Genomic DNA, 21077 nt, shown 5'->3' on the forward strand with positions numbered 1-21077 from the left:
TGAGTGGAGGGGGAATTGAGGGGAGGGGGATAGGGACACAAGGGGGGAGTCCTGAGGGGAAGGCCTGCTGCAGATGAGGGAGACGATGGGGGACACTGAAGTGGGAAAAGCCTGTGGGGTGAGGGTGCCCTAGGTGGTGCCGGGTTGGGGAAGGGCCCTGTCAGTAGGAGGGAGCTGCAGAGCGCTCCGGGTGGGACGTGGGGCAAGGGTGATACCAGGGCCCTTAGTTTAAGGATACGGGCAGTGCTGGGGTGGGGGTGAGGTGGGGGGAGAGAGTTGTACCAGGTGGCATCCCTGGAGCTTGCAGTGGGCACCAAGGTAAAAGCAGGAGTGGACTTTGTCCCCTTCATTTCTTGGCTTTAGTGCCAGTCTGGGGTGTGATCCCTGGGCACTGCCCGCTCCCCACCAGCTCCCTGTGGGCTCAGATGGAAGATCCCTGTCTCTCCCTGCCCTCTCACTGGGAACCTGCTACAGGCTGACTTCATTTACCCCCTTGGTGGTGGTAGCACAGTTACCCCTGCTTTGGCTCCTGCCATAGGCATGTCCGGCTGGCTGTGCTTTGCGAGAGCTGCTGTCCTGTAGGGAGAGGCTGCAGACACTAGAGTGGTTGGAGGTGGGGGGACTGGGAGTCCGAGCTTCTGAGTTCTGCCCTGGTTCTAGGAGGGGAGTGGGGTCGGGTTGGTTAGAGCAGGGGGGCTCGGAGTCTGGACTCTGGTTTCCAGCTCCGGGAGTGGGTGTGCTCTGTAATGATGGAAGGAGGTGGAGGCCGGGAGTCAGGAATCCCTGGTTCTTTTTTGCCTCTGCCACTGATCTGCTGCATAGCTTTGACTCTGTGCCACTTTGTGCCTCTGTTTCCTCACACCTAAAGTAGGGATGGTAATGGGGCTGGCTAGGTTAGCTTTTTGAGTGAAGGGGGCTGTAGAAGAGCGAGGTGCTGTCCTGCATTACAGCTTCCAGGCTTAGAACCGCCTTGGAAACGGCTTCTTTACAAAATTCGGAGCTGGCCTCTGGAGTGCTCTCTAATGCCAGAGGCCTGTTTTAGGGTTTCATGCTGCAGCCCATCACCGTAGTGCTATCTTACCTATCTTATGAGCCTGTCCTTCTCAGCATCTGGCTTGAGAGGGTTCGATCAGGTCTCAGATGCCAGATCGTGAGATAACTTTTAACCTGGGTTTCAGTTTTGTCTTTTGAATCTCTTCATTTTTTAAATTTATGTTTGCTGGTAGACAAGTAGGTTGGAAACTTATATCATACAGGAGCTTGGAATTGAACCCAGGAGTCCTGCCTCCCTGCCCTTCCTGTCAAAGCCACTAGATCTCACTCCCCTTCCAGATCTGGGAATAGGACCCAGGAGTCCTGACTCCAGTACAGTTGCCCTCTCACATGATAGGGCACCACTGTTTGTATGTTCTGAATGCATCCTCTGTAATACACTGCATAACCTCCCCCCCCATCACTCTTTATTCCTCTGAGGCTTAACCCCCATTTCTTTTGCTTCCCTCCCAGTTCTTTGAGGCTCCACTCAGCGTTATGGACTAAACATCTGCCCCGTTGCATTGGAAAGAAGCCTGCCGCATTACAGACACACATCTTCTTTCATTGCTATCAAGAGCCCAAAACAAATCATCCATAACAGGTACGATTTCATACCTATCTCCTACCGAACTGGATTTGATTTTCTGGGCTGGGTTGAGGCACACTGGCAGGGTCAGGGGAATTCTAGTGCTCCCGGCTTGAGGGAATCAGGGTGGGTGGATGGTACTGCCCCATGCTGGAGGACTTGGAGCCTTGTGGGTGTGTAGCTCTCTCTCCTGCTGGAGGGAATTGAGTGTGGTGGGGTGTATGTATGGGTAGTGTTGTCCCTGCTGGCAAGAATCAGGCTTCTGTACCTGTGCTTTCCCTCCCACGGCCCAGCTGTGCGTGCCTTGAGAATGCATAGACGTTAGGGTGACCAGATGTCACGATTTTATAGGGACAGTCCTGATATTTGGGGCTTTTTCTTATGTAGGCACCTGTTACCCTCCACCTCCTGTCCCAGTTTTTCATACTTGCTCGCTGATCACCCTAACAAACACCTTCCTTCCCAAGGGGCAGGAGTGGGTGTCGCCCCATCTGATCATGCCTAGCATGTCCTGTGTAGGATGGTACTCAGACAAGGCACTGTTTGTGAAGACATCTTGCAGTGCTGGACTGGGTTTGCACATCTACCTTCATGTAGCGCTGCCCTATGGGATCAGGATGGGGGCATCTGTGCAGCTTCCAGCGTGGTGGGGGAACCCCAATTTTGCTCAAGGTGGGGGGTCTTTGAGGCGCCCAGCACAACAATAGCCTCCCATCTCTGTTCTGGCCGTTTCTATCTTGGCTGAGCGCGGTTTGGGGAAGGGACTGTCTCTCCCTGTGTGTCTGCGTGTCACCTTGTGCACTGAGAGTCTGTGATCTTCAGTGGGAGGGCACCCAACCCAGGTGCAGAGACCCTCCAGTCCTGCATGGGGCTCTCCACATGCTATCTCACTATAAGTGATAAAAGTTTCTAAGCTCAGATCTGCTGCAGTGGGTTGCATTGCTTGATTTCCTGGTGGTATAGATGGCTCCTTGGAACTCTGGAAAATACCCCAGGGGGATCTTCCTCCACCCTCAGCCTTCCAGGGGGAATTCTCAGTTGGTCGCTCTCACAGACGTGATGTTATAGTGCTAGGTATATTTAATATACATACACATGGGTGGGAGAGTATCATTAAGAACAGCTGAGCTGTTTTAGTGCAAAATTCCGGAGAGGTAGAAAATCTACAGAATATTCTGATCTTTAGAGGGGTTGTGGAGCAGGGAGTTGAGGGGTTCAGGATGAAAGTCAGGGCGCACCACTAGCGACACGCATTGAAACGGAAGTGCTGCTCTTTGTATGGTCCCCACTCTAGCCTTGCGGTGCTGGTAACAACTCAGATCTCTTAATGGATCCCCTATAAGCTCTGTGGGGATTTGGGGTGGCTTACCTTGCCAGTGCCCAGATTATACCCACTGTGCGCACTCAGTCTCCAGATCTGACGTCTAAATTTGTATCTGACTCTTTACAGCTGCTATAAGGGCAGGGCTGATTGTGGCTGGAAAAAGCAGGGTGATCTAATTCCTTTGAACTTCTACTGCTCCCCTCAGCGTGTGTATAACTCATGAACTCTGTCTTGGTGTCCAGTGTGTTGAGATGAGGACGTAGACCTGAAGGACTCTGTCGTCCCCAGCGCACTTGGTATCATCTGCCCCGCTGCCATTTTGGCTTCAAAGTGTGCAGTGTTCATGGGTATGTGTGAAGGTGTAGCTCTGTGTGTCATGACTTTCCTGGGCGAATTCCATGTTGTCCTCCTAACAGTCCTCTTGCAATTTCATGAGGACATGAGATTTTTCTACACTTCCTGTCCTAAGTTATGCACTGTTACCCTGCTGCCGTACCCAAGAGATGGCTGCAATTCAGTGCCAGACAAGTGATCTCTATGTGGTATGACTGTTATCCAGTTGCCTCACCCCAGAGATTGCTCCATCTGAGCACCAGGCAAGCCATCCCTATACAGCGCCACTGTGCAGCTGTTATCCAGTTGCTCCACCCCAGAGGTGGCTGCATCTCAGTGCCAGGCGAGCCATCCCTGTGGGGCATTGCTGTACGGCTGTTACAGCCACCTCTGGACTGGGGTAGCTGAGTTTCTCAATGCTGGACTAGAGATCTCTGTGTGGCTTTTGCAGCATGGGTATTCCCCAGCTGCCCTGCCCCGCCCCAGAGTGGCTGCGTCTCAACACCAGGTGAGGCATCACTGTGCAGCTGTTACCTAGCTACCTCTCCCCAGAGGCAGCTGCATCTCCGTGCCAGGCGATGTCTATATAGGCAAACTCTTCTTAGTGAAAGTTAAGGGACTAGTAGGCATGTTTGTAACCCACCCCCAGTTCCAAGGCAGGCAGTTGCTGTAATTGGATCTATTCACAAGAGCCCCAGTTTACAAGTAGAGGAAAGGACCAGATTCCCTGGCTCCTGCAAGCGAGGTGATGTCACCTGGGCCAGGCAGGGGAGGTTAGAGGCTGTTTGCTATCCCATGCTAGCCTTCAAGCCAGGGCCTAGGAAAAGCCTGGACTGATGAGAGCTAGTCCAGCTTGCTCGTCCCCCACTGGCTGTTCCCCCAGCAGAGATGGAGTCACTCCATCCAGCCCCTCCTCACCCAGGGTTGGATCGTCACCCACAGGTTGTTACGCAGGGCTCTTAATTTCTGGTCTCCAAAGCGAGGAGGCTCTTGTCCTTTGCTGTGAGAGAGATGAGAACATCCGTTATTAGACTCCTCTCTCATGGGAAATATTTCCTAAGACTTTACCTAAATTTTCCTGAATTTCCTTGATGCTTCTAGTTCTCTTTTCCCACCCTAAAGAATTTCCCCCCATGCTTGGCTTTGATGCTGTTCAAACACCGATTGACAATGATCATGAACTCCCTCCTTAACTCAGCTCGCCACAGTTAGCTGCATGGTTGGTGAGCTCTGGAAGGAATTTCCTCTGGATCAGACTGGCAGGGACCTTGGGGTGAGGGTGTGGGGGTTGTCTCCATCTGCAGCATGGGATGCGGATCACCTGATGAGATCATCTCTGCACAACTCACCTAATCAATTCCCTGCCATTGCAGAGGCCTCAGTATCCCACCCCAATCCCTGACCACCCTAGATCAGACACAAGGGCCCAGCTAGCCCGGTATCCTGCCTCCTCCCTGCTATCCCAGATCAGACCCAAGGGCCCATCTAGCCCAGCATTATTGCCCCCTCAATCTTTTCTGTTCTCACAATGGCTGAGTCTAGAATCTGCTCAGGCCTAACTTTTAAGCCTGACTCAAACCAGATCCAAGCCCATGAGGATTGAGTTGTTTTCCCACCTAAGCCAACCTTTCCTGCAGAACCTGCGTGCCTCACTCCTGCTAGCTTCCGCGCTCTTCTGCTTTGGGATTCCTCAGCACGCTCACTCTGCAGTGCACGCAGTGCAGCGAGGTGGCGGGCTGACAGCAGGAACAGGGCATACAGTCGCCTTTGTGCCAGCCCTGTGGCAGGAGGAGAGCCGATCCGACTCTAGCCCGAGAGGGGCCGGTTGTTCTTCCACCTGATCTGGACCCAACACTTGTCGTTGGGTAGAAGGGCTCTAGTTTACCTCCCGAGGACTGGTCTAACCCAGGTCAGTGGGCTCAGCACAGGGGGAACCAGGTGAAACTGATTGATCCATGCTATACAAGAGGCCAGACTCGATCATCTAATGGACTTTCTGGCTTGGAACGCTCTCAAAGCCTTCCGGCTTCCCCAGTAACCCTGGTGAATCTTGACTCAATAGCCTAGTTGATCTCCAGCTTGCTGGGATCGAGGGGCCCTCCTGGTTGTGGGGGTGTGTCTGGTGGGGTGGATAGAGAAGCGCTTTCCTCTCTGGACTTGGAGGTGTCTGGGATTGAGGGAGATGCGAGCAGTGTGGCAGAGGAGTCGCAGAAGTAGCCAGCGGGGGATAGATACTCTGTGTTTATACTACATGGCTGATAGTGGTTTTTCTCCTCTCTATCTCCCTCTCAGTTTAAATGAGTCATAATGGATCAGGAAAGTGGGGGTGACATCCAGAAAGCCCCCAACTTCCAGTGGAGAAGCTACAAGCTCGTCATTGACCCGGCGCTGCGGCGGGCCCCGCAGAAAGTCTACCGCTACGATGGAGTCCACTTCAGCGCCCCCGTGAGTCCAGGCGTGGCTGGCAGTGGGGCTTCACTGCCTGCTTTGGGGGGCTGGGGGCTTGCCGACAGAGAAGGGGTAGCCTTCTTCCCTCCCCTTCTGTCTGGGGCAGTATCTGATGCTAGCCCACTGCATAGGCCCACCCTGGACAGCACTTGTTCACCTCTTACTGTGGACTAATACATCAGAGTAGTGGAGGTTGAGAGCAAGGACTTGGTTCTGTCCCCAGCTCTGGGAGGGGTGTGGGGTCTAGTGAATTAGAGCAGGGGGGCTTCCTGGGTTCTATTCCCCTCCTTCTGTCTCGTTGTGTAACTTAGGGCACGTCCTTCCCTGTGCTCTGTGCCTCAGTTTCTTCATGTGTAAAATAGGGCTAAAGCTCAGTGGGCGGGTTTGTGAGGGTCACTAATTGCTCTGGATAAAGCACACAGGGTCTACTCATGAAAAGGGCTGCTGAAGCACAAAGCGTTATCACCTGCTGTCGTATCATTTTGGCCAAGTTGTAAACCACGAGGCGTTAAGTGGTGCTGTGCATATCAAGTCCTGTTGCTCCATTGCCTCATCCTGACCGTGCGTGTGTTCCTAATGTACCTTGCTGCCCTGCACCGGGGACATGCAATGAAGCCAATAAAACACTGAGGGTGGGTGATGACTTGTAAAAACCTTTTGCAGATCTCAGCAGGCGAATTGTTCCCATGATGTCTGTTAAAGCCCTACCCTGCCTCAGTTTCCCCTTCAGTTTGTCATCCTCCGGCTCCCAGGGCTCCCCAAATCCACTTCCTTTTGGGGTATAAACCAGCGATCCAAACACTCCCAAACCTATCCTTGCCCTTTCTCTCAGAGGCTGTCTTCATTTGCCAGTCAGCCGGCTCCTAGCCTTCTGCTCGCTCCCTTCAGCCTCCCGCACTAGCAATGATTGCTGCGCCCTCATGCTAGGTGGTAACCAGGCCGGCCTGGGGGCCGTGAATAACAGGGCTATCTTCTCGCCAGTCCATATGGTCCCGTTTCCCAGGGCCTCTTTCTGTGCTCCCAGCCCTCTTTAGAGACTGTGTCCCCCCAGCTCTCCTCTCCCCGGCATCACACTCTTTCGTACCCTCTTGCTGAACTGCAGGCCGTAGTGGTTTTCCCTGTGGGCCTGCTCCTTTGGGACATGGAGGGGCACACGCAACCCCCGGTATATGGCAGAGGAGGCATGAGGGGCGGGCACAGAGCCCCTGCATCGGTGGGGAGGGGAGACACAGCCATGGTGTGGAGAAGAAGGGAATGTGGGACACAGAACCCCTAGCATCAGAGGAATATGGGGACATGGGATACAAAGAGCCTCTTGTATATGCGGGACATACCTAGCCCTTGGCATCGGAAGATGCGGGGGAGAGAGACACAGCACTGGGGGTGGGGGATTGCCAGGAGTCACTGAAATATGGGGGATGAGAGGGGACTATCCAGAGATCTTGGTTGGAGGCGGGATGTCAGGAGCCCTTGAGGGGGTCATTGTACTTGGCTGACAGAAGCTACAAAGTGCGTGACGCTCTAGTTATTTATGTCAGCATAACCTCTAGTAGCCCAGTCATGGACCAGGTGGCTGTTGTACATGGGGCTGTCTGTGATTTATTAGGTGTATTATGGTAGCGCGTAGGAGCCCAGTCCTGGCCCAAGACCCCATGGTGCTAGGCACTGCACAAACACAACAGTCCCCGCGCCATTGAGCTGCCAAGCTAAGTAGAAGACAAAGACGTGGCAGCTCAAGAAAACACAGCGCCAATAAACGTTTTGCCTGGCATTAGCACTAAGCAGCCCTGCTCCTGGATCAGTGTAACGTTTTTCCATGGCTAGTGCCCCCTTCTAGCTTGGCATAATGGTGGCTCTCCCTCGGTTTCCCTCCTAGTCTCCAGCTGATCTGCTCAGCCTCCGATGCCTTCCACACTGCGGTGGGGTAGTTCTCTGGCTAGATCAGGGTTACCCAAAGTCCCAAATAAACTCTTCCATGCCACCTGAGCTCTGTAGAGTACCAGAGAAGTCAGTGCTCTGCCCTGTCTGGGCTAGGCAATCGCTGGCAGCCAAATGAGGCAGTCCTCTTGCCAGGCCTGTCTTTCTGCAGGCAGGCTCCGAGAGGCAGCCGTCACTCTGTGTTCCTAACCCCAGCTGCTGTCACCTGGATGGACAAAGTGACAGCGAGAATGTCTCACTGCTGGACTGACTCGTGGCGGTGGCTTAGCTAGAATGGACTAGGGCTTAACTTCTGCCTGTTTGCGCTGACCACAGGATTATCAGATGCTGTAGCCAGGTGACTAATAAATTACTTGGTTTTGAAAAGGCTGTTTGTGTCACTGCATATACTAACTGAGATCCTTGCACCCTGGAGGGGCCCCAGGGTGGATTTGGTCTAAATCATGATTTAAATCACTAGTCAGGAAACTTGATTTAATCATGGATTTCTACGTTAAAGTGCATCCTTGTTGGTTGTTACCAACCTGAAGATCCTTCATGTTCAGACATATTCCTTTCATCATCTTCAGTGCAGCTTCCTCCTGAGAAGGAACACTTCTCATGATGATGTTTCATTCAGGCAACCAGGCCTTGCATTTCTTTGTTGCACTGTTTGCATTTTGCAGACATGCCTGTCTTATCCACAGGTAGAGGAACTTCATTAAAATATTCCCAAACTGGGCCTCTCTTACGGCCTGCTGCCATTATAGGTTTTCCCTTCTAGGGAGAGAATGGTATGGTAGATCTCAAATCAATCAAGGCTACACTCAGAAAGACCTCAGGACTTCTAGAATATGCTGCTCAAACAGATTCACTTTTGTTTCTACTGCCTGTCCCTCCCTTCTCACACTTATCTTCAGACATCTTCTCCTTGTCTAGATCCAGTCCTCCCCCAACAACTTTCTATTCACTGAACTTTCTGAAACTTTGCACTTTTTGAGAGAGGTAAGGGATTGACTCTGTGTAGGCACATTTGCAGAGGGACAATAAGGTTGAGGTCTGTTATTTCTCACTTCTCTATATTTATTTAAAATCATTTTTGCTGTTAACAAGCATGTTACCTCTGGGGAGACAAATCCACAGTTTGGGAACTGCAAAACTAAGCATCTCTGCTGGTATCTTCTAGACTGAGCACTGTGTCTCATTGGGTAGATAGAAAGATTAACCTAAATAATCTCTACAGAAGCCTGTGGGATCCCTAATCCATGAGCTATTGGAACTCATTTACAAAACTTTTCTTAAACGTGACATGAATATATTGTCTCAAACTATAGAGTTAGAATTTGTAATCCCTATTCCATGATGAGATGTTTGAGCTATAATGTATCATAAGTAAAACTATCTTTAGATAGGTGTTTTCCTCAAAAAGCACTTTAGCTAAAAAAAAATCAGATTTAAGTCAAATAAATCTGCTTTAAAAAAACCAAAACAAAAAAGACCATTGATTTTTATCCACCCGAAGGGGCCCAGTACCAGCCTCCCACAGGCTGGATTTGCTGCAGGGAGCCATGGAGAGGGAGTGGGATTGCTGGTGCCGAACGCCCACTCATGGAGGCTGTGAGCCTGCCGCCACGGAACTTTGTGAACCTGTGGGGTTTGGCCCTGCAAAAGGGTCACTCCCAAGGGACTGATCACAGGCTGGGGCATAGACCTGACCCTGTGGATCTGTGACACGTTTTCTTAGAGAGGACATATAGACCCTGATGTATCAAGCAGATGCCAATTTCTGCTTGCTCCAGGTGAGGAAGAAACACAACCCCTAAGCTCTCATCATTTCATCTGGATCATTGCAGTGTCGTCCCTAGCCTTGACAAATGCAGTCTTTCCGTGCTCATATGCATTCAGAACGCTGCTGCAGAGAGAGTTTTCCAAGCCCATCCTTTCCCTGTGTCACCCCTCACTTTGCATACCTACATTAGCTCCCCTTCTCCATTGCATCAAATATAAGCTGCTTCTTTCCCCTTCCATGGCCAGTTCCCACCCAATCTAGGCTGTCTCATTTGCTTCTGAGATGTCTGCTCCTCCTGCTGGTTGGCCCATGGCCACCGCTGCTCGCTTGTTATGTTTTTAAACAGGCACTTTGGGGCTTGCTCCCAGGCTACCCCTGCTGTCTGCGAGGAGCTGCCTATAAACAGCTGCAAAGCTGCCCCATTGTTCTTAAAATCCCTCCTCAAAATTCCCCTTTGTCATGATGCTGACAAAGAGGTGTGCCCTGCTCACCATCCTGGCTCAGTGTACTCTCCCATCTGCCTGCCTGCCTGTCTGTCTTCACCTGTTGTCTCTTGTCTTGTTCTTCGATCATAAGCTCTCTGGGGCAGGAGCCTCTTTTTGTTCTGTCTTTGTACAGCACCTAGCACAGTGGCGACCTGGGCTGTGATTCTGGCTTTTAGGTCCGACCACAATATAGACCTATGGGCAAGTTACCTCATAATTGTACCTCGCAAGACTTTTTATTTAGATTTATATAACTGACAAGTGGTATGGGTTAGAAACCCATGGCACAGATCTCTGTGCAGCAGCAGAATTGAGCAGAACCCACCGCCAGTCTCCCAGACCCTTTTCTCTAAAGCGTGTGGGAGACAGGAGCCCAGGCTAGATGGCTCTGATCCAGCGAGACAGGGAGCAGGTGTGATGCTGATTTAGATGTGCCCATGAGTCTGACCCAGGAGGACACAGAGGGGGCAGGAAGCCAGGGTAGATGGACCCATGGAGCTGATCCAGTCTGTCTGTTCCAATATGCCTGTCCCCCCACAGCTGAAACTCAACGGTCTTGTGCAATTTATTTTTGAGATTTTTTTTCTATGGCAACCCTTTATCCCTAGGTGGTTGTCAATGTCCAAAGAGATAAGATTTTGCTACAGGTTTCAAACCAAATGTGTAATTAGAAACATAATTGCCCACCACAGATTGGACCCATGGGCCCATCTAGCCTGATATCCTGCTCCCCATCCCTGTCTCGCCCAGATCAGACCCCCCAGGCCCATTTAGCTTGGTATCCTGCCCTTTCCATGCTGCCCTGGATCAGGCCTATGGGCCTGTCTAGTCCGATACACACCTCCTCCCTTCCACCCTGGATCAAACCCATGGGCCAGTCTCGCTTAGTATCCCATCTCCTCCCTGCTGCCCTGGATCAGACACATGGACCCATCTATATCACCTGCCTCCATCCCTGCTGCCCCAGATCAACCCTGTGGGCCCATCTAGGTTAGTATCCCACCTCCTCAGACCAGACCCATCTGCCCATCTAGCGTGGTATCCTGCCACCCCAGATCAGACTGAGAGTCCCATCTAGGTTGCTATCCCTTCTCCAGCAGTGGCCATCACCAGCTGCTTCAGAGGAAGGGGACAATTCTGAAATAACCTGCCCCCTTGGGCAGATATCTTCCTAGCCCCCATCAGAGCTTTCACCCTCTTGCATGAGGGTTTATATCCCATGCAAAACTCCTATCTGTTGAATATTTACCATTTTAACCATGAAACTTCTCATTATCCAGATAAAAGTCCTGGCCTTCTTAGAATTTTGCTAAGCTCTTGGCCCCAGAGCAGTGAATTCCACAGGCTAACTGTGCATTGCATCAAAATCTCTGCCTAAAGAAACACTGTATATCAGGGGTGGTCAGCCTGAGCCTGAAAAGGAGCCAGAATTTACCAATGTACATTGCCAAAGAGTCACAGTAATCCATCAGCAGCCCCCCATCAGCTCCCCCACCCTGCTCCCAGTGCCTCCCACCCACCAGCAGCCCTGGCGATCAGCTGTTTGGTGGTGTGCAGGAGGGTTGAGGGGGTGGAGGGGAGGAGCGAGGGCATGGCAGGCTCAGGGAAAGGGGCGAAGTGGGGGCAGGGCCCGTGGCAGAGCCAGGGATTGAGTAGTGAGCACACCCCGGCACGCTGGAAAGTTGGCGCCTGTAGCTCCAGCCCCGAAGTCGGTGCCTATACAGGGAGCCGAATAAGAACATAAATGATAATATTAACTTCTGAAGAGCTGCATGTGGCTCTGGAGCCACAGGTTGGCCACCCCTGGTGTATATCTAAAAGCGGCCTCAGTCAAATCCCCCCCCCCCCCACGTATATATTATGTACAGGGTATATGATTATACATATAATTGTGGTATGAGGATAGATTGTATAATATATAATCTGAGCAATCAGAGCCTGTATATAGGTATAATCTATCCCCGGATTGTTCTTATTTATATAATATAACATATTGGGGTAGGGGATAGATTATACATGTGGTATCTGATTGCTGAGATCCCATATGTAAATAACAGCATGTCCCTTATAGATTATATATAGAGAGAGCTATCGTGTCCCTTCCCAGCCTTCATTTGATCGCTTTATGTCTGGTCAGTTTCACTCCCTTCCTTGACAGGCCCTTTTCCGGGCTCTTGTTTTTGTTGGCGTCTTTCCCACAGCAGCAGGGAAGGGAGAGAAACCCCTTTCTAAAGTGTTCATTTTTAACAGTGAGAGTAATTAGCCATTGGAACAATTCAGCAGGGGTCGTGGTGGATTCCCCATCACTGACCATTTTCAAATCAAGGTTGGATGGTTTTTCTAAAAGATGTGCTCTAGGAATTCTTTTAGGGGAGTTCTATTGTCTGTGTTACGAAGGAGGCCAGACTAGATGATCACAATGATCCCTTCTGGAATCTATGAATCTATGTAGCACGGTTGGGAAACCACATAACCTAGCAATCTGATTCAGAGTTCCTCTGTGAAACCACTTCTGAAATTGATGAGGTTTCAAGTTGTTCATGACAGCCAGTAGGTATAACAATAACACTAGCAGCCTCAGATAAAAATCCTTGATTAATCTGACCTATCGCCCTCCCCAGAGCCCTTAATAAGAGGTTGAGCCCTGCGTGCTGCAGCTGAGAACTTGACTTCTCTAGATTAGGGCTCTGATTTTGCCTCTGTGAAACAAACATTAGCCCCTAGAGATGTGCAGGATGCCGACTGAGAACACAGCCATCCTTCTACAGTGTGTGAAGAGTACTATACAAGAATAAAGCCATTCCCTCATGTTAAAACAAATGCAGGGAAATCCACCACAGGGGAAAGGGAAGGGGTAACCATCTGTAAGTAGGTTTAGCAGAAGTCAGTTTTTCTTTTTGTATAATTATGATGGATAAGATCAATGTTTATTTTAAAGCAGCTCTTTCGATTTTTATCAATTTAGATTTTCACAATTGCAGGTAAAGTTACGGGGGAGCGAAACAATAATTATTTAATGACAGTAGACTCTGACATTCGAAAGATTCAAGGTTTATAACCGTTCAAATGCAAATTGTCAGCATCACATCTCAAAAAAACTCTCAAGCAGCATTTTTCTTACTTTGCCTAGATGTAAATTTCGATTATTATTGAAGGAAATATTTGTCAGTTTGTGTGCGTACAGCGAAAGTGACATTTACAGATAAAAATGTCATTCCCATGAGCCTTGCTGTAAGTTTCTCCATTGGGAACAGACATTTGACAATGGGCCCTGCAATCTAGCAGACAAAGGTCTAACACAATCCAGTGGCTGGAAGTGGAAGCTAGACACAGTCAGACTGGAAATAAGGCATAAGTGAGGGGAATTCACTGTTGGAACAGTTTACCAAGGGCTGTGATAGATTCTCCATCCCTGGCATTTTAAAATGAAGGTTGGATGTTATGGTAGCATGGCCTAGTGAGTAGAGCACTGAGCTGGGATTCAGGAGACCTGAGTATTACTCCTGGCTCAGCCACTGGCTTGTTGGGTGACACTGGGCAAGTCACTGTCTCCCACTGTGCTTCAGTTTTCCCTTTCTGTAAAATGGGGCTAGTGAGCCTGACTTCCTTTGTAAAGTGTTCTGGAATTTGAGTGTGTGACTTCAGAGCTAGGGGTAATTATTGCACACTCTTGTTCAAACAGGAGTGTTGTCTTGTGTCCTAGGCAATCCAGAGAGCAGGGGAACTGAACCCAGGAGTCCTGGCTCCCGGCCCCCTCTTCTAACCACTAGCCCCCACTCTGCTCCCAGAGCCAGGAATAGAACCCAGGAGTCCTAACACCCATATCTTTCTGGTCCAGCCACCCGCTGAGGTCCTTTGCAAGGTAACCTCCAACTAACCTGTCTTCCTTATCCCACAGGATTCAGGATATCCTCCTGTGGGTGACGTTCGAGACCCCCGGCCACGCAGGATATGGTCCAAGCACAGAGACCTGTCGCTTCCTGTTCCTAAGTTCAAGGTAAGCAGGGCGGGGTTTGCCTGGTCTCAGCTCCCCAGCATGGCAGCAAGCTCCCCTCTGCCACTCCCTGAGCCAGCCCCAGGAACATTACTGCCGTGGCTACTAATCCTTCAGCTAGGCCATTCCCATCTGGATGTCTCCTGGGATCTAGCCACCTTCCAGACCCTTTTGGCCACTGGGGGCTGCTGTGTAGTGAAGAGGGATAGATGGGATTCTCCCCATATGGACCTGTGTTGGAGCCGGTGCCCCCTAGAGGGGAAAGGCCCTGTGTCCCATTCCCTACCTCCTGAGCCAGCCAGTCCCCAACACAGGCTGGATGGGAACCAGCATCTCCTAGAGGGGAAAGGCCTCGTTTCCCGTTCCCCACCACTTGAGCCAGCCAGCCAGTCCCCCTGCCTGGTGCTGGATCACAGTTGATGCCCCCTAGGTGGGAAGGGGCCCATTCCTTGTCCCCCAAGCCAGCTAGACCCCCACCCTGGGGCTGGATTGGAGCCAGCACGCTCTAGAGGAGAAAGGCCCCAGGTCCCATTCCCCCTGCCTGGAGGTCGATGGGGGTCAGTGTGCGGGTGCTGATCTCTCCCCTCTGCCTGTTGGCAGCTGGACGAGTTCTACATCGGGCAGATCCCGCTGAAGGAGGTGACTTTTGCCCGACTGAATGACAACATCAAGGAGCCCTTCCTGGCCGAGATGTGCAAGAAGTATGGGGAGATCGAGGAGATCGAGATTCTCTACAACCCCAAGAACCGCAAGCACCTGGGCCTGGCCAAGGTGCTATTCACCAGCACGCGCGGAGCCAAGGAGACCGTCAAGAACCTGCATAACACCACAGTCATGGGCAACATCATCCACGCCCAGCTGGACATCAAAGGTACCAGCCCCACCTTGGATCCCTCCCCTCCGCTTGGGCCCCATGCTCCCCATTGTGGTTCATTCCTTTCCCTGTTGGTCAGTTCCCCAGCTGGTGAAAATCACTGTCACTCCTTCAAAGCCAATGGGAACTAAGAGAATGTAGCAGTATCGGGGGCTCAGCAGGGAGTGCTCTTCCTTCCGTGCCCCAGCTGGGGATCTGGGCCCTTAACTGGCAACAGGATGCCAACAACTTTCTAAGAATCATGGCTGAAATCTCTTAGGTCAAAGACCCCCATGTGACAGTGGTGGCTGCACTCGCAGAAGAGGTGAGGGCAGGGGACCCTTAGGTGCTGTTCGGAATCCAGAGCCTGCATCTGGTCTGATCTCCTGGATAACCCAGGCCCTGGGGTTCCTGCCTCCAACCCATAGCTCCTGTCAGCTAGAGCAGATCTTGTCACCATCCATTCACCTGGGAGGAATCCTCTGCAGGAGGTGTCTTGTATTTTAAATACCTCCTCCCTGGGGTGAGAGAGTGCTTCTCCTCGCCGACCCCTGGCATCTCCCCATTGGGGCTGGTTTTCTCTGCTTGGATCCTGGGGTAGCTGGCTCCTCTTCATGTGACAACAGAGGGAAATCCCAAATTGGACCCTTGCACCGGTAGGGTGTCATCGTTTCAGGCCAGAAGGGACCAATGGGTCATCTAATCTGGCCTCCTGTACTTCCCAGGCTGGTGGTCTGTGCCCATACACCCCTATACAGAGCCCAGAGGCTTTAGACTAAAGCAGCTCAGTCTTCAGGAAAGTAAATGGTGCTGTGGGAAGTGATCAAGGGGGCATCCGTAGGGTAGCGGAGATAAGACGGCCAGCAGGGTGACCCAGCTTAAGCCCCAGCTTCCTTCTTGGGGAAGCTGCTGGGATAAAGGATGGCTGGTTGCTCCTGCCTTTCACTCATCCTTGTGTCATCCCCATTCCGTAAATGACCCCAGGTGTGCCAGGATTCTGTATCCGCCTGGCTTCCTGTTTGCCTAAGAATCCCACTCTGTCTTTCCACCTTAGCTGAGCAGTTCTGTCAGCAGCCTGGAAAAATGGGATGGGCGCCATTTAGTTATATTTGGTACTGCTGTTGCGCTCTGCCCCAGAAGCGGCAGCATCATGAATTGTCTACTAGAATTACCAAGCCTGACCTTGTTCTCTCAAATGTGCTCTCTCCCTGCCCCTGCAGGACAGCAGCGGATGAAGTACTATGAGCTGATCGTCAATGGCTCCTACACCCCTCAGACTGTTCCCACCGGGGGCAAATCTCTGAACGAGAAATTCCCAGCTCCTGTGGCCCAGGCTGAGACGGTACAGGAGGCTGGCGGGTGGGCTGGGAGCCAGGCTCTTACTCCTTGTCTCAGATTCAGGCACCGACATCCAGGTGTAGGAATGGGAATAGGTAACCTGACTTGTGAGAGCTATAAACTGTTCTCCAGCTGCCCAAGAGGTGGCTGCATCTCCGCTCCAGGCAAGCCATCCCTGTGAAGCGTTGTGTGCAGCTGTTATCCTGCAGCACCACCCCAGAGCTAGCTGCATCTCACCACTGGGTGAGCACTGTGTAGCTGTCCCTCAGATGCTCCTCCTCAGAGGTGGCTGCATCTGAGTACCTGGCAAGCCATCCCTGTGCAGTGCTGTGTGTGGCTGTTCCCCAGCTGCCCTGCCCCAGAGGTGGCTGCATCTCAGAGCCGGGCGAGCCGTCCCCATGCGGTGTCACTGCGTGGCGATTCCCAGCTGCCCCGCCCCAGAGGTACCAGATGTCTTTAAACTTCTCTTCCTTCCTCTTGTAGTCAGAGTCCCGACGGCGCCAGTCCACCGACTCCTCCTACTCAGGCAGCACTGTGGGTTCGACGCCCGGCAATGGGACCCCTTGCTCTCAGGACACCCCATACTCCAGTGCTCGCCAGGATACCCCCTCGTTCTATGGTCAGTTTACCCCCCAGTCGTCCCAGGGGACCCCGCACACCCCCCGAGGAGGAACTCCATATTCCCAAGACTCGGCCTACTCCAGCAGGTACCTGCTCTGCATTCTCTGCTGGACCCATGCACAGCATCCCTGCGCCATTGGCGCTCACGCCAGGCAGCTGGGCTGGAGCTGCGGCAGGGAGCAGGGTGGGCGCTTTCCCCGGCAGTCAGTTCTTGCCCCAATGTGGCACTAGGGGGTGCTGTGCTGTGGGGTGGGGCCTCAGTAGGGGGCACTCTCCCCTGGCAGTCAGGGCTGTCCCCAGTGCGGTGCTAGGGGGCGCTATGTTATAGAGCAGGGTGCGCTCTCCCCTGGCCCCAGCATGGTGCTAAGGGGCACTTTCCTCGAGCGCCAATGCGGCACTAGGGGGCGCTGTGTGCGAGGCGGGGCCTCAGTAGGGGCTGCTCTCCCCTGGCAGCCAAGACTGGCCCCAGTGCGGCACTCGGGGATGCTGTGCTGCAGTGAGCAGGGCAGGGCCTTAGTAAGGGGTGCTCTCCCCGGGCCCGAGTGCGGCGCTCGGGGGGGCTGTGCTGTGGGGCGGGGCCTCAGTAGGGGCGCTCTCCCCCGGCAGTCAAGGCTGGCCTCAGTATGTCAGTGCTGGATGAGCCAGCCCTGTGCGGCGTTGTGTGTGGCTGAGATCCTGCTGCCCCAACCCAGCAGTGGTCGCTGCTCAGCGCGAGCGACGATGGGTCTAACAGCTGTTCCTGTGGTGCCCGGATTTCACTGCCTGTCTCCCCCCTGCCCCCGTCTCCTAGGCAAGGCACGCCCAGCTACTCCAGCTATCACCCGGAGCCGACCTCCTACAAGTCCCGCAGGCATGAGAACAGCTACCCGGAGTCGTACTCCCGCCGGCACTACTCTTCCTCCTCCTCCTCCTCTTCCTCCACGGCTGCCGCTGCCACCGCCACCTCCTCCTCGCACTACCGCCCCAATGACTCCCACTACTCGCCCTACAACCAGCAGTTCGAGGGGGCAGGTGGGCGCTACCAGCGCCGCCATTCCTCTGAGGGACGCTCTTCCTCCCACCACTCCTCCTCTTCCTCTGCCCACCGCTCCCACCAAAGAGAGGACTCCACTTACCACTCTCGGCACCGGGAGCGCCCCCAGCGGGACGATCCCACCCCTGCTCCCTCCTCCTCTTCCTCTTCCTCCTCCTCCTCTTCTTCTTCCTCCTCCTCCTCTTCCTCTTCCTCTTCCTCCTCCTCCTGTGCTTCCACCACAGCAGCGTCTTACCCTGTGGCTCCAGCCACGCCGGATGGGACCCTCTTCCAGAACAACCACAGCTTTGGCCAGCAAGGGGAGCCCTTTGCAGCCCCCGGTGCCATCTACCCTCCCTACCCGGCCCCCCCAGAGCCCTTCCCGCTACCCCCGGAGCCAAACCCCTGTGATCAGGATTACCGGCTGCTGCCCACGGCCGAGACCTTCGCTGCCAACTCCCTGCCCCCCACGGAATTTCTGGCTCAGGAAAGCAAGGAAGAACCCAGCCCCGCAGCTGCCAGCACCGAAGATCAGGCCCAATCGTCGGCCCCCCAGGCCTCACCAGCCCGTTTGGGCTCCCCAGCGCCAGAGACCACCAATGAGAGCGTCCCATTTGCCCAGCACAGCAGCCTGGACTCGCGCATTGAGATGCTGCTGAAGGAGCAAAGATCCAAGTTCTCCTTCCTCAATTCAGACACGGAAGAAGAGGAGGAGGAAGGGGGCAAGACAGGGGCCAAGGGGGCAGAACCGCATGGGCCCTGCACCCCGCCCCCACCCCTGCCCATCAGCTTTGAGGATGTGGTGCCAGCTCCGGACGCCGGGGTAGAGTCGCCCAAGGCCAACGGGCAGGACAGGGTGAGATGTTGCTCCTGCGGTCTGGGAGCGGGGTGGGGCTGGGAGTCAGGACTCCTGGGTTCTATCGGCAGTTGTGGGAGGGGAGTGGGATCCAGTGGATTAGAGCAGGGGGGCTGGGAGCCAGGACTTGTGGGGATGATGTGGGTTTGGAGAGGGAGGGGAAGGGTTAGGATTGCTGTGGGAGGAGAAGTGGGGGTGGGAGTGCTGGGGAGGGGGAGGCCTGTTGCTGGAACAGCAGGGGCGTGTCCTAACCCCACCTCCTTCCCCAGGCCTCCCAGCAGTCATCGGGCGAGGACATGGAGATCTCGGAGGAGGAGGCGGAGGATGAGCCCACAGGGTCGGCGCCGGCTGATCCACACTTCCCGGTGTTGCCTGCAGGCCTTGGCCACCTCCCGCTGGGTGTCTCGGCCTTCGCCCACCCGCCAGAGCCACCCTCTACCTACCCACTGCAGCCCCTTATGTCAGTGTCCCTGCCCCACCTAACAGGCGAGGCCGACTACTCTCAGGCCCCACCACCCCACCACCTGCAGGCGCCGGGCCTCCCAGACTACGGTGCGCAGACAGGCGCAGTGGGCACAGGACCTGGGGCGGCTGCTCCCCCCCACATCTATGACTTCGTTAATTCCCTGGAGCTGATGAACCGGTTGGGCAACCAGTGGGGTGGGATGCCCATGTCCTTCCAGATGCAGACTCAGATGCTGAGCCGGCTGCACCAGCTGCGCCAGGGCAAGGGGCAGTACGAAGAGCCCTTCCCCTACCATCAGGAGGCAGCGTTCGCCAGCCACCCACTCTACGGGCACTACCTGCTGGATCAGGACAGCCGCCACTTCCCAAGAGACCAGCTTTTCCTGCAGCAGCCGGCCAGCACCGAGGAGCCACCGCCTGGCTCGGAGCAGCCCCCGCCTCCACCGCCCCCCTCACAACCGCAGCGGCTGCTGGACTACCGGGCAGCGACGTGGGGCTACCAGGAGGAGGCGCCCTGCGACCCACATGCCTCCACTGTGGACAGCGTCCTGGCCACCCTTACGCAGGAGATGAAGAGCATCATGCAGCGTGACCTCAACCGCAAGATGGTGGAGAATGTGGCCTTCAGCACCTTCGACAAGTGGTGGGAGCGCAAGGAGCAGAAGGCCAAGGTGAGAGCGCAGGAGCCCCCCGCTGTTGGTGCTGTGGGGCCTCCCCTGCCTCCAGCCCCTTGTGAGTTGGAGCAGAAGGCACCCCCAACCTCCAACCCTGATATCTGCCCCTCCCCACCAACCCTTTGGGACCCCCCCCTCCCACCGCCAGCCTGCTGGTGTTGGAGGAGTGTGCCCCTCCAGCCCTGCAGCCATGGGCCCCTCCAGCCCTTTTAGCTCCCCCCCACTTCCCCATGTCCACACCCTTCACTGCGTCAAGCCGCTACTTGGCCCCGTTCCTGACTCAGGCCCTGACGGAGCTGGGGGTGGGTTCCGTTTGTCGGAGTTGGGGATGGAAGTCAGGACATGCCTGGGTTCTGTTCCACCCTTGGGAGGGCAGTGGGGTCTGGTGGGTTAGAGCTGGGAGTGAGAGGTGGGAGTCAGGACTCCTGGGTTCAGTGTGTCCTCCCCCAGCCTGTGTCATTTCCAAGGCAGAACTCAGCTCCCTCACCCCCAACATGGGGCCTTGTCATGGTGGCTCTCGGCAGAGTTATTAATAGGGTGTCCTGCTTGCAGCCCTTCCAGAACGCGGCCAAGCAGCAGGCCAAGGAGGAGGAGAAGGAGAAAACCAAACTCAAAGATCCGGCCCTGCTGTCCCTGGTCGACTGGGCCAAGAGCGGCGGCACTGTGAGCCTCGAGGGCTTCAGCTTCGGAACCGGCCTCCGTGGGGCACTCAGGCTCCCATCCTTCAAGGTGAATGCGCCTGAACTGCCTGGGGATGGCCATGGGCCTTTCCCCTTTGAGGGCGCTGGCTCTGCTCCGGTCTCAGGGCAGGGGACTGGCTGGGGGCATGGAGGGGAACGGACATGGGCCTTTCCCCTTTGGGGGGAGCTGGCTCTGCTCCGGTCCCAGGGCAGGGACTGGCTGGGTTGGGGTGGGGGCGGGAATGGACATGGGGCCTTTCTCCTTTGGGGGATGCTGGCTCTGCTCCGGTCTCAGGGCAGGGGACTGGCTGGGTTGGGTGGGTGGGGGGAATGGACATGGGGCCTTTCTCCTTTGGGGGACGCTGGCTCTGCTCCGGTCTCAGGGCAGGGGACTGGCTGGGTCAGGGTGAGGGGAATGGACATGGGGCCTTTCCCTACACTGCTCTTAGCCTGTCAACTCCCCAAGCTGCTCCTGTCCCTGGCAGCCCCTGTACTCTTTGCAGGTGAAGAGGAAAGAGCCTTCTGAGATCTCGGAGAGTAGTGAAGAGGCGCAACCCCGGCCTTCCACTCCCGCAGAGGAGGAGGATGGTGAGCAGTGTCAGCGGGGCTGGGAGTTCAATCCCGACCCTGGGAGGGGAGGGCAGTTTAGTGGGTGAGAGTGGGGAGG

General features: G+C 54.4%; 1 protein-coding gene across 3 annotated transcripts in view; it reads left to right on the top strand.

Moving 5' to 3' along the window:
• The first annotated feature begins 1049 nt into the window (after positions 1 to 1049).
• The window catches only part of SETD1A (SET domain containing 1A, histone lysine methyltransferase), a 31416-nt gene continuing 11388 nt past the window's right edge, over positions 1050 to 21077 (top strand). For 2 of the 3 annotated variants that reach the window (XR_012655680.1, XM_032763938.2), the window contains exons 1-10: positions 1052 to 1636; positions 5571 to 5723; positions 13816 to 13914; positions 14512 to 14782; positions 15985 to 16106; positions 16586 to 16809; positions 17514 to 18591; positions 18861 to 19727; positions 20283 to 20459; positions 20914 to 20998. Coding sequence is in view for 2 of the 3 variants with exons in the window: in XM_032763938.2 (XP_032619829.1) it covers positions 5586 to 5723; positions 13816 to 13914; positions 14512 to 14782; positions 15985 to 16106; positions 16586 to 16809; positions 17514 to 18591; positions 18861 to 19727; positions 20283 to 20459; positions 20914 to 20998 (3061 nt within the window). In the remaining variant the exon portion in view is untranslated. Of the gene's footprint in view, positions 1637 to 5570; positions 5724 to 13815; positions 13915 to 14511; positions 14783 to 15984; positions 16107 to 16585; positions 16810 to 17513; positions 18592 to 18860; positions 19728 to 20282; positions 20460 to 20913; positions 20999 to 21077 lie in introns of all 3 variants that reach the window. The other variant, XM_075064737.1, reaches the window with a different exon arrangement.

The sequence above is a fragment of the Chelonoidis abingdonii genome, chromosome 4, assembly GCF_003597395.2.
Source record: "Chelonoidis abingdonii isolate Lonesome George chromosome 4, CheloAbing_2.0, whole genome shotgun sequence".
Classification (NCBI taxonomy): domain Eukaryota; kingdom Metazoa; phylum Chordata; order Testudines; family Testudinidae; genus Chelonoidis; species Chelonoidis abingdonii.